Below are 10,384 nucleotides of genomic sequence, written 5' to 3'. Positions count from 1 at the left end.
AAACAAACACTGTGCTGCTCTCCGGAAAGACAGAGTTCCCTGACATGTTGATAAAGATTTCTAATACCAGGCAAAAGGATTTAAATGCTAAAAATAAGTGAAGTTACAACTGAAAGCAGGAGAATTGCATCCAGCATCCATGTGGAATCTAAGGCCCCTCTTGGTATAGATGTGGAGTGGGCACAACCATTCTAAGGTCCACAGGATGGAGGAATAGAGTATGGATTAGAGTGGACTTACTGATATTCTATTCATGAACTATTGTGATTAGTAATCAAAGAAAATGTGGCATTGGTGTGGAGAAAGTGGCCATGGTGGCTGCCGGGGGTAGGGAGTGGGAAGAAGAGATATGTGGGGGCATTATCGGGACTTGGAGTTGTCCTGGGTGGTGCTGCAGGGACAGTTACTGGACATTGTATGTCCTCCCATGGCCCACTGGGTGGACTGTGGGAGAGTGTGGGCTATGCTGTGGACCATTGACCATGGGGTGCAGCGGTGCTCAGAGATGTACTCACCAAATGCAATGAATGTCTCATGATGATGGAGGAGAATGTTGTTGTGGGGGAAGGAAACGGGTGTGGGGGTGTGGGGGTATATAGGGACCTCATATTTTTTTAATGTAACATTAAAAAGATAAAGACAAAAAAAGTAAGTGAAGGTTAACCTCTTATATTTTTTAATGCAAGATTTTTTTTTGGTGATCTATGTATTTAAAAAAAAAGCCAATTTAATAAAAAACAAGACAAAAGTTAAATGTTGTGGGATAGTAGAGAAGGAGTGGCTCGCTCTTACCAGGGGCCACTGGCGAGAAGGTATCTTATTGGAGGTACCATTAGCGTGGATGTAGTGCTGGAATGGACTTTGAAGGATGTGAAGAATCTCCTCAGGGGTAATTGAGCCAGAGGTGGAGTAACACAGGGAGTAGGAGCACATGCTATGGAGGCAGATATGAGAGTTCAGATCATAACTCTGCTACGACTTTACGGCTTTGAGCAAATCAGTTAAACTCTCTGAGCCCCAGTTTTCGCAAATGGCACAGTAATACCTACTCTAGTTTGGGGGACTAAATAAGGTCAGTCTTATCAAGTGGCTGACTTGTGGTGAACACTCGGTAAACCGTACCTAGTACTACTTTATGGAGGAACGAAGCACTCAATTGCTAGGAAAATGGCAAGTGCCATGCGGCGGAAGGGCAAAGAGGCAGGGAGGAATTCCGTGGATGTTACTAGGTGCACATTTAAAAAGACGGATTTTCAGAGCCAGCATCGGACGTGAGTGACTAGGCAACCCCAACTTGAGGCATTCTGCGCTCAAGTTCTTACATTACACTTTTTTCTACGGCGCGCTAAGGGCAAAGAGCATTTTGGAAGGGGCAGGACTACCCCGTCGGTTACGGGCTAACATTTAAAAAATGACCACTGGGAAGGGGGTAGGCAGAAAGCGATCGCGGGGCACGCCAGCGAACTTGGCGTCTTCCCTGCCCCCACAGAGGCGCGCGCGCTGGCCGGGCGCTACTGCGCAGCCGCAGACCCCTCCTTTTCGCGGGAAGTTTCGCTGCCTCGGGTTGGGCGGCTCAGTGCACCGCAGACACCTGGAGAGTCGGGTTGCGCTACCGCGGAGTCGATCGTCGTCGCCTCACGATGCCTCAGGAGCAGGGTAAGGGCTTCTCCCCGCAGCTACTCGGCCAGCTTGCGCCCCGTTCCTTGCGCGGGTAGTTACTGGGGTCCAGTCGCCTTGACCTAGACCCGACAGCCGCATATACGCTGCCGATTGCCTGGGCGTATCAGGCGGTGGTCTCGGGGCGCTCGTGTTGTCTGCGGTCCCCGGGCCAGGCGCGTGGGAACCGGGGTGCCGCGGGCGGGACCTCACTTCAGGGCCACGGCCTCCCCGAGGCCAGCGGCGTCCCGGGAGGTTGCGGGGAGCGCGCGTCGTCGAGGTCCCCGGCCGAGTTTCCAGCGTGAGGGCTCTTCCAGATCCCTTACCCCCGAGGGGCCCTGAAACCGCCTCGGGGAGGCTGGGCCACCGCAAGCCGTTCTCCCCGCGCCCTCCGGAGGCGGCGTGGCGGGCCCTGGCGTCTAAGCAGGTCTGCCCTGCCGCACGCTTCTTCCCCTTGAACTTTCTTGTCTCGTGTGGCCCGAGCGCAGCCGCTTGAGGGCAGCGGGCGCCGTGGCGTGGCGGGCCGCTGGGGTCTGGGGCGGGGATCGCCTGGCGGGGCCGCGAGCCTGTGCTCCGCAGCCTCCGGGGGGCTTGAGGGGCGGGGGTGGGGGATCGGGCTCTCCCTGGCCGCCGGTGCGGGGGAGGGGGCGGGTGCCGACCTTCCGGGGCGTCCTTGGCGGGTGCTGACTTTCTGGGACTGGCTGATGGATCCTTGGTGGGTGCCGATTTTTTGGGACCGGTCGGTCCTTGGCGTGTGCTCACTTTGTGGGACGGGTCGGTCCTTGGCGTGTGCTCCCTTTGTGGGACGGGTCGGTCCTTGGCGTGTGCTCACTTTGTGGGACGGGTCGGTCCTTGGCGTGTGCTCACTTTGTGGGACGGGTCGGTCCTTGGCGTGTGCTCCCTTTGTGGGACGGGTCGGTACTTGGCGTGTGCTTACTTTGTGGGACGGGTCGGTCCTTGGCGGGTGCCGACTTTGAGGGACCGGCTGATCCTCGGCGGGTGCCGACTTTGTGGGACCGGTTGATCCTGCCTCTCCCCTCCCCCGCTTTGGGTGAGGTGGAGGGAGGGGGCGAGGAAGGGAGGGGGTGAAGAAGGGAGGGGGTGGGGAAGGGAGGGGGCGGGGAAGGGGGGGGGCTCAAACTTAAAGCCGAATTTCGAGGCTGAAGAAACGCCGGACGGGCAAGTGGGGGTCTTTTGAGGAGACGCCGCTTGAGAGGCTGAGAGGGAGACGGGGCCGAGCGCAGGCGGGTCGGGCAGCCTGGCGCTCGGGGGGCAGGACGGGCGGGGAGGGGCTGTGGCGTCGCCGCGCGCCCCCGTGAGCAGCCGGCTCCTGGCTTCGCGGGGCCACGCGGGAGCGCGGGGAGGCTGCGGAGCGCGGGGAGCGGGGGGCGCGGTGTGGCTCCCCGGCGGGGGCGCGGCCCCGGGCCTCGGGCGAGCTGCGTGTGCGGCCCCGGAGCGCGCTTCCCGGCGGCGGTTCCGGGCGGCGTTTCCGTCAGGCGCGGGCTGGGCGGCGGCGGCGCCCCCGGGTCGCTGTTCCCTCGGGCCGCCGTGTGCGCTGTGTGGTGCGTGCGCGGCCCGCGCTCCTGCCGGCAGGCAGCCGGGAGGTTTGGGGAGTGGTTGTTCAGCGAATCGACAGTTTTATTTAAAAATAAGTGAAAAAATGGAGCGGCTGGCGCTTGTCACCTGGCCGTTTGCCGGGCCGTCGAAGGGGTTTGCGTGAAATGCCTCCTCAGCCCTCGCCATCGGGAGCTCTGCCTTGTCTGATAAGCGGTTGGCAATTTGCGTCCTGAGGCAGAATCTTCAGGAAACTTTTACATTTTATAATTTTTCTTTCTTAATGATAGTAAAGGTTATTTGTATGTCTAAAGGAACTAACTGAAATTTTAGAAATTTACTGAGAAACCGTATGGAGTTATCAGTAGCTTTACTACCTCTAGATGAAAAAACTATTGCTGTGCAAAAGCTTGCCTTAAAAATAAATTTTCAGTTACCTTTGTTGCTTTCTTCTGACGCTCAAGTCTGAGTTTATTGGAGAGAACCTAACAAACTCACTGAAGTCTAATGAAAATAATCTCGGCCCCCAAAGGTAGCCACCTGGAGATAAGCATTCGTGAGTTATCATTCCTGAGTTTCCCGTCTTTGGCTTTGAATTCTTTTTCCCCTTTTCACATTCTTTCACAAGTATTTCTCATATCCGTAAATGTTTTTGAGAACGTTCTTATTGGCTGTGTACCCCTCCGTCAGATGGAAGTACCTTAATTTGTTTAACGGATTCCCTTTTGTTTGGATAATTGGGTAGTTTCTCATGTTCTGTTTCTCCCAGGAAGACTGTTAAGCCGAGTTCAGTGACCCTGCAAACCCATCCGCTCGCCGTATGGGTGAGGAAACAGAGGCAAGAGTAGATGTATTTGGCTCTGGATAATGACAGAGCCTGAATTACAACCCATATCACCTGATTCCTAACTTAGTACCATTTTCACACCACCACTCACTCCTCACACTTGCTAATGTTTTGCTTTGGTCTATTTGAAACATATATTGAATACAAGTTACGATGCAGTGTAAATGTGATCTATGAAATAGTACTTAAAGATTAAAAATGTTTTTTTTTCAGGGCAATCTTAAGGAATAAGAAAGCCCATTTAGATATTACACATTTGCAAAATGTATTGTTTTTCATTTCATTACAATTATTTCCCAAGTTAATATTTCACATCTAGTTTATTGGTGGTTATCTGTTTCACATTTTGTGAAATTTATTTTGAATTTGTTTCTTAATTCCATCACTTTTTAAAAAAACAAATCAATTTTATCAATGCATATTAGTAAAGCATACAACTCATCCAAAGTGTACAGTCAGTGGTATTTGGTATACACACATAGTTGTGCATTCATCACTTCAATCATTATTAGAGCATTTGCATTATTTCAATAATAATAAGCAAAAACCAGACAAAGAAGAAAATTCTTCTCAATCTATGTTCCTATGCTATTTTTGGCTATTATTAACACATTTATTTACTTATTAAGCAGTCTTATTGAGATATATTCACATACCTTACCATCTACCCAAAGTGTATAATCAATGGCTTTTAGTATAATTACAATGTAATGACATTCACTTTTGCATTTTACTTCTGCATCATCATGACAAGTATTAATTTTTAGAGAACAAGTTGGAAATTTGTGATTACCAAAAGTGTGGCTAACACCAGTAGCATTAATTAAAAGTTAAAAGCATATCATTAAGTACCTGGTGGTGAGGGCCAGGTGGCCACATTTCTTTTTAATTTTTTTTAAGATTTATTTTATTTGTATGTCCCATCCCTTACTGCCCACATTGTTTGCACTTGCTATCTGCTCTCTGTGTCTGCTTATTTTCTCTTTAGGAGGCACCAGCAACCAAACCTGGGACCTCCCATGTGGGAGAGAGGCCCTCAATTGCTTGAGCCACCTCCCGCTCCCTGCTTTGTTGTAGCTCTCATTGTCTTTCCTCTTTGTGTCTCCTTGTTGTGTCATCTTGTGTCAGCTCGACATGCCTGTCTATCACACCAGCTCACTGTCTGGCTTGTCTTCTCCAGGAGGCGTGGGGAACCAAACCTGGAATCTCCCATGTGCTAGGTTGGAGCTCATTTGCTTGAGCCACACCCTCTTCCCGCATTTCTTAAAAGAAATTTAACATAACTGATCTATAAAATTGAAGTACAATGAATAATATTATATGCATGTGTGTATACATACATGCACATATATACATCAAAGCTTCATACTGAATAATTGATTTCTTAGCTAACTTTGCAATGATTAGGGATATAAAAATATTTAATACAAAAATTTTCAGGTAAAACACATTTTAACATAATTTGCCACTTTAACCATTTTTAAGTGTACAGTTCAGTGGCATATTAATTATGACTTTTACAATGTTGGGCAACCATCACCACTCCCAAAATTTTTTCATCACGCCAAATGGAAGGTCTGTACCCATTAAGCAAAAACTCCCCCTTCCTGTTCCTCCAAGCCCCTGGTAACCTCTAACTTACTTTCTGTCTCTGAATTTGCTTTAAAACACGTTTTTAAAATAACCCATAACTTTATAAGGTAGTTTTCTCTAGAAACAGTTTATTTAATGTGATGTCCAATCTAGACTTTCTCTGCTTATTCTTAGATTATATTGTTATTAGTGACGATGATGACAGTGACAATAACATCAATGATGATGATGTTGTGATAATAGAAGATTCTGAATCAGAAGATACTGAGGACAGATTTTCCACTGATGATATGTCGACCAATCCAAATTCTCAAGGCAGCAGTGATGACTATCAACAACAACCCCAAATATCAGATGGTAATTGTTAAATTTCCTCCTGTGAGAAATTTTGCTCTCTGGTCCCTGTTTCCATAAATTGCTTAAATGTTCCTGTAATCTTTACATTAATTAGTTATTGTCCGAGTGCCAAGCTTTGTGGTAATAGTGAACTGTCTTCCTGTGCTTACATTTTCCCTTCACTTAAGCCTTACCATGTCTTCTTTTTCCTTTTTTGCTCTATGGTGGGTGGCCTCAGGAAGCAATGGGGAAAATACGTTCTCCGTCTCCAAAAAATTATTTATACCTGATAACTATATTATAGCTATTTGGTGGCAAAGCAGAAATGAAAAGCTAAAACTGAACTTAGAGAAAAAATAGCTTGGGTCAAGAGTCCATGGATAGTAGAGTCCAGCAACCAGTATAGCTACTTGTCCTTCCAATGGTTGCTTCTCAATGAAGGAAATATGAGATTATTCGCTTCCTCACTTATACATAGACGTTAACCTCTTGGAGCATTTCTTCAGTCACATTATGACAATGTGTTCTTTGCCCTTTGCTTAGAAAATTTGGTTTACTAATCTTTAAAACATTGACATGTGAAGTGTTATTGCTAAATTGGAGGTCGGCATCTTTCTATGAAGGCCCAGAAAGTAAATACTTTTAGGTTTTGCCAATTGTACTGTCTCTGTGGCAGTTATTCAACTCTGCTGTTGTAGCACGAAAGCAGCCAACAGATGAGTGTGGCTGTGTTTCAATAAAACTTTATGGACACTAGCATTTGAATTTTATATAATATTCCCATCCCAAAATTTTAGTCTTCTTTTGATTTTTTTCAACTATTCAAAGATTTTTAAAAATTCAAAACATTCTTAGCCTGGTGGACTATACAAAAGAGGAGGCAGGGTAGATTTGGTCTATGGGCTGTTTGTCTGTATTCCTGACCTCACTAATGCCAGAAAGTCACTTGATACTGTTTATTATCTGTTCTGATTTAAAAACTGTATGTAAGACTTTAGTATGCTGTAGAATATCCAGCTGAGTTCAGCAGCCCTCCTTAGTGGAGAACTAGAGAGAATGGTGAAATGTGGAACTTTTACCCATTGTTTCTATTTCTACAAATTTATCCCATAAAAATGCTTGCAGAAGTGTAAGACTATTCTGCAACATTTTTTGTAAGAGTAAAGCTTTAGAAGTAATGTGTATACATGTGAATCAGGAGTAGTTAAATAAATCATGGCCTAACTGCGTGATAGGAAACAAAGAAGTTGTTAAAATGACTGCAGTATATCTAAAGGTTTTGGTTTGGAAAGATAAACATATATTTAGCAAAAAAAGAGGAGGTAACAGAGCAGTAGTTATAATCTGATCCCTTTTATATATCTAATTAACAGAAAAACTCAGAATAGGAGATTTCAGAAAAGGTGACTGGGTAATTTTTAAAAATGATAAGAACTAATAGTTTTCTTATATATCAGTATGAAGCAGTTAGAAATATACAGGAAAAAACACCCAATTGACATTGTCTACAAAAAATATAAAATATTATAAGGAATAAGCTAGTAAGAAGTAGCAGAATCTATATGAAAACAACATAAATACTTTGTTGAGGGTCTTAAAATAAGGCTTCAATAAGTAAAAAATGTAAATTGTTCCTAGATGTGGACAAAAGGCTCTAGAATATCTTAAGGCGGGAAAAAACCCTGGGAAAAACCTGGTTAAGGTACAAATGGTGGTTTACTATATCAAACACGAAAACATTTTAAAGGTACAATTATAAAAATATCGTGGTGCTAGTTCTGAAATAGGGAGTCAGATTTAATGTAATAGAAATCTCATAAACAAAGAATTTAGAGCTAATATACTATAGATATTAATAAGGGAAAGATGAAAAGTAAAGCAGTCTGCTGGTTTACTTAGCTTAAAATGCTGAACTTTTGGGGGGAAGGCCCATTAGATTTCACCTCACCATCATACACTTAAATAATTTCAAAATGGATTAAAGAGTTGAATATCTAATAAATGGAAATATGGAAGAAAATATAACAATGTTTTTCTAATCTTTATGAAAGATTGAATATAAAAGCAGTTTAAGAAATTACAAAAGGGAAGCAGACTTGACCCAGTGGTTAGGGCGTCTGCCTACCACATGGGAGGTCTGCAGTTCAAACCCCGGGCCTCCTTGACCTGTGTGCAGCTGGCCCATGCGCAGTGCTGATGCGCACAAGGAATGCCCTGCTATGCAGGGGTGTCCCCTGCGTAGGGGAGCCCCACGCACAAGGAGTGCACCCCGTAAGGAGAGCTGCCCAGCGCGAAAGAAAGTGCAGCCTGCTCAAGAATGGCACTGCACACACGTAGAGCTGACACAACAGGATGACGCAACAAAAAGAAACACAGATTCCCGAGCCACTAACAACAACAGAAGCGGACAAAGAAGATGCGGCAAACAGACACAGAACAGACAACTGGCCAGGGAGGTGGGGGGGAAGGGGAGAGAAATAAATAAATAAATCTTAAAAAAAAATTACAAAAAATGTAATAAATTTGATTACATAAAAACAAAGGATTCTTCTGTATCTCAAAAATAGGAGACTTTATCATCTACCAACTAAGAAAAGTATTTGCTAAAATATCCATTTTTGAGGGTTGTTATCCTTAAGATAGCAGAGACTTATCTTACAGATCACACAGGAAACCACTGAAACTCCAATCAGAAGCGGTAGGCACAAAAATTATCAAGCCACAGAACAAGAAATCTTCATCTGAAGATCTGAAAAATGTTCAACTGCATCAGTAATGAGAAATGCAAATTAAGATGGGACATTTTGGCAGTACCTATCAGGAGTCCCCAAAATGTGTATAGACTTTAACCAGTAATTCTAGATATCTTATAAAGAAGTATTCAGAGATGTACTGAAATATTTACATTTGAAGGTATGCACATGACAGCAAAACAGTGAAAAATTGAAGATGATATAAATGTTCAGCAATAGAAAAGAGATAACATAACCTATGGATATCCATGCAATAGATTATTATGCAGCCAGATTTTAAAATGTTTTAAAAATTATAATTTACATACAAAATTACTCAGAATATATGTAGTTGGTATGCTTTGGGTTATATAAAATATGTGCAGTATAAGAAAAAGTAGGAAATATATCAAATTGTTATGATATTTATTGGTGACAAATTGCCAGTGACTTTTTGTTTATTTAGAATCTGAATTTTCTATGAGCTTAATTTTTTAGGTAAACTTTTTATGGAAGTCTAGCACATGCAACTATATAAGCATAAATCATAAATATACAACTTAAATAATTTTCAAATTAACACACACACATATAACCACCACCCATAGTAAGAAATAGAAAGTTATAAGCTTCCCAGAATCCACCCCCAAGCTCCCTTCAGTCATTAGCTCCCTTCCAAGGTAACCACAATCTGACTTCTCCTACCATAATTTACTTTTGCCTGCTTTATGAACTTTATATAAATTGTGTCATACACTATATTCTCTTTTGCATCTGACTACTTATTACTTAGTGTTATGGTTGTGAGATTCATCCTTGTATATAGCAACAGGTCATTTATTCTCATAACTGTATAGTATTCCTTTATTAAAGAACAATTTATTATTTTAATGATATTAGTTTTATAATCAGAAACATTAATAGTTTAAAAAAGAATTTACTTGAAGTGACAGCTCAAATTGGAGGTATTTTATAACTTGAAAATTTTTACCCAATATTAGTCTATATTTATCTATCTTAGAGTTAATTCCCTCATCTTCTTTATCTCCTTTTGAGTTCTCTCTTTGGGGCTTTTGTTCATTAGTATCTCCACTACTACAGAATGAAAAGGGAAATAGGATAGGAGATGAAACTTAAATCACTTAATTTTGCCTCTCATTACTGCTCTAGCTCAAGATGGATTAAGATGCAACTATGATAGAAGTATTCAAATCTCTAGTACAAGATGAAATATGATATTGTTGTAGTCTAGGTCTTTTTCCAACTTTATATTTTAGAAAATAAATAACTTAGAACCATAACCAAACCTACATGATTCTAGAAGATTTTTGGCTTATATTTCACATATGTTGATAAAGGTTTTTTTTAAATATATTTTTTATTTTTCAAAAAATATTTAGATTATAGAAATGTTACACAAAAAACATAGGGGATTCCTGTGTGCCCTGCTCCACACACTGCCCACAGTTACCCACATCAACAATATCCTTCACCAGCGTGGCACATTCATTGCAATTGATGAACACACCCTGGAGCATGGCCACTAAGCACAGACTATAGTTTATGTTGTAGTTTACACTCTATCCCACTCAATTCTGCAGGTTATGGCAGGATATATAATGACCCCTAACCACTGTTGCAGTGTTACCCAGGACAACTCCGAAGT

At 43.0% G+C, this 10,384-nt stretch overlaps 1 protein-coding gene across 5 annotated transcripts in view; it reads left to right on the top strand.

The window, feature by feature from the left end:
• The first annotated feature begins 1,545 nt into the window (after positions 1-1,545).
• The window catches only part of BEND2 (BEN domain containing 2), a 79,017-nt gene continuing 70,178 nt past the window's right edge, over positions 1,546-10,384 (top strand). For all 5 annotated transcript variants that reach the window (XM_023586502.3, XM_058291250.2, XM_023586501.3 and 2 more), the window contains exons 1-2: positions 1,546-1,656; positions 5,825-6,007. In XM_023586502.3, coding sequence (XP_023442270.1) covers positions 1,641-1,656; positions 5,825-6,007 — 199 coding nt within the window. In that variant the 5' untranslated portion in view covers positions 1,546-1,640. The remainder of the gene's footprint in view (positions 1,657-5,824; positions 6,008-10,384) is intronic.

Source organism: Dasypus novemcinctus, chromosome X (genome assembly GCF_030445035.2).
Source record: "Dasypus novemcinctus isolate mDasNov1 chromosome X, mDasNov1.1.hap2, whole genome shotgun sequence".
NCBI classification, from domain to species: Eukaryota; Metazoa; Chordata; class Mammalia; order Cingulata; family Dasypodidae; genus Dasypus; species Dasypus novemcinctus.
The sequence above is the reverse complement of the archived record's forward strand: the minus strand, read 5'-3'. Positions and strand labels throughout refer to the sequence as shown.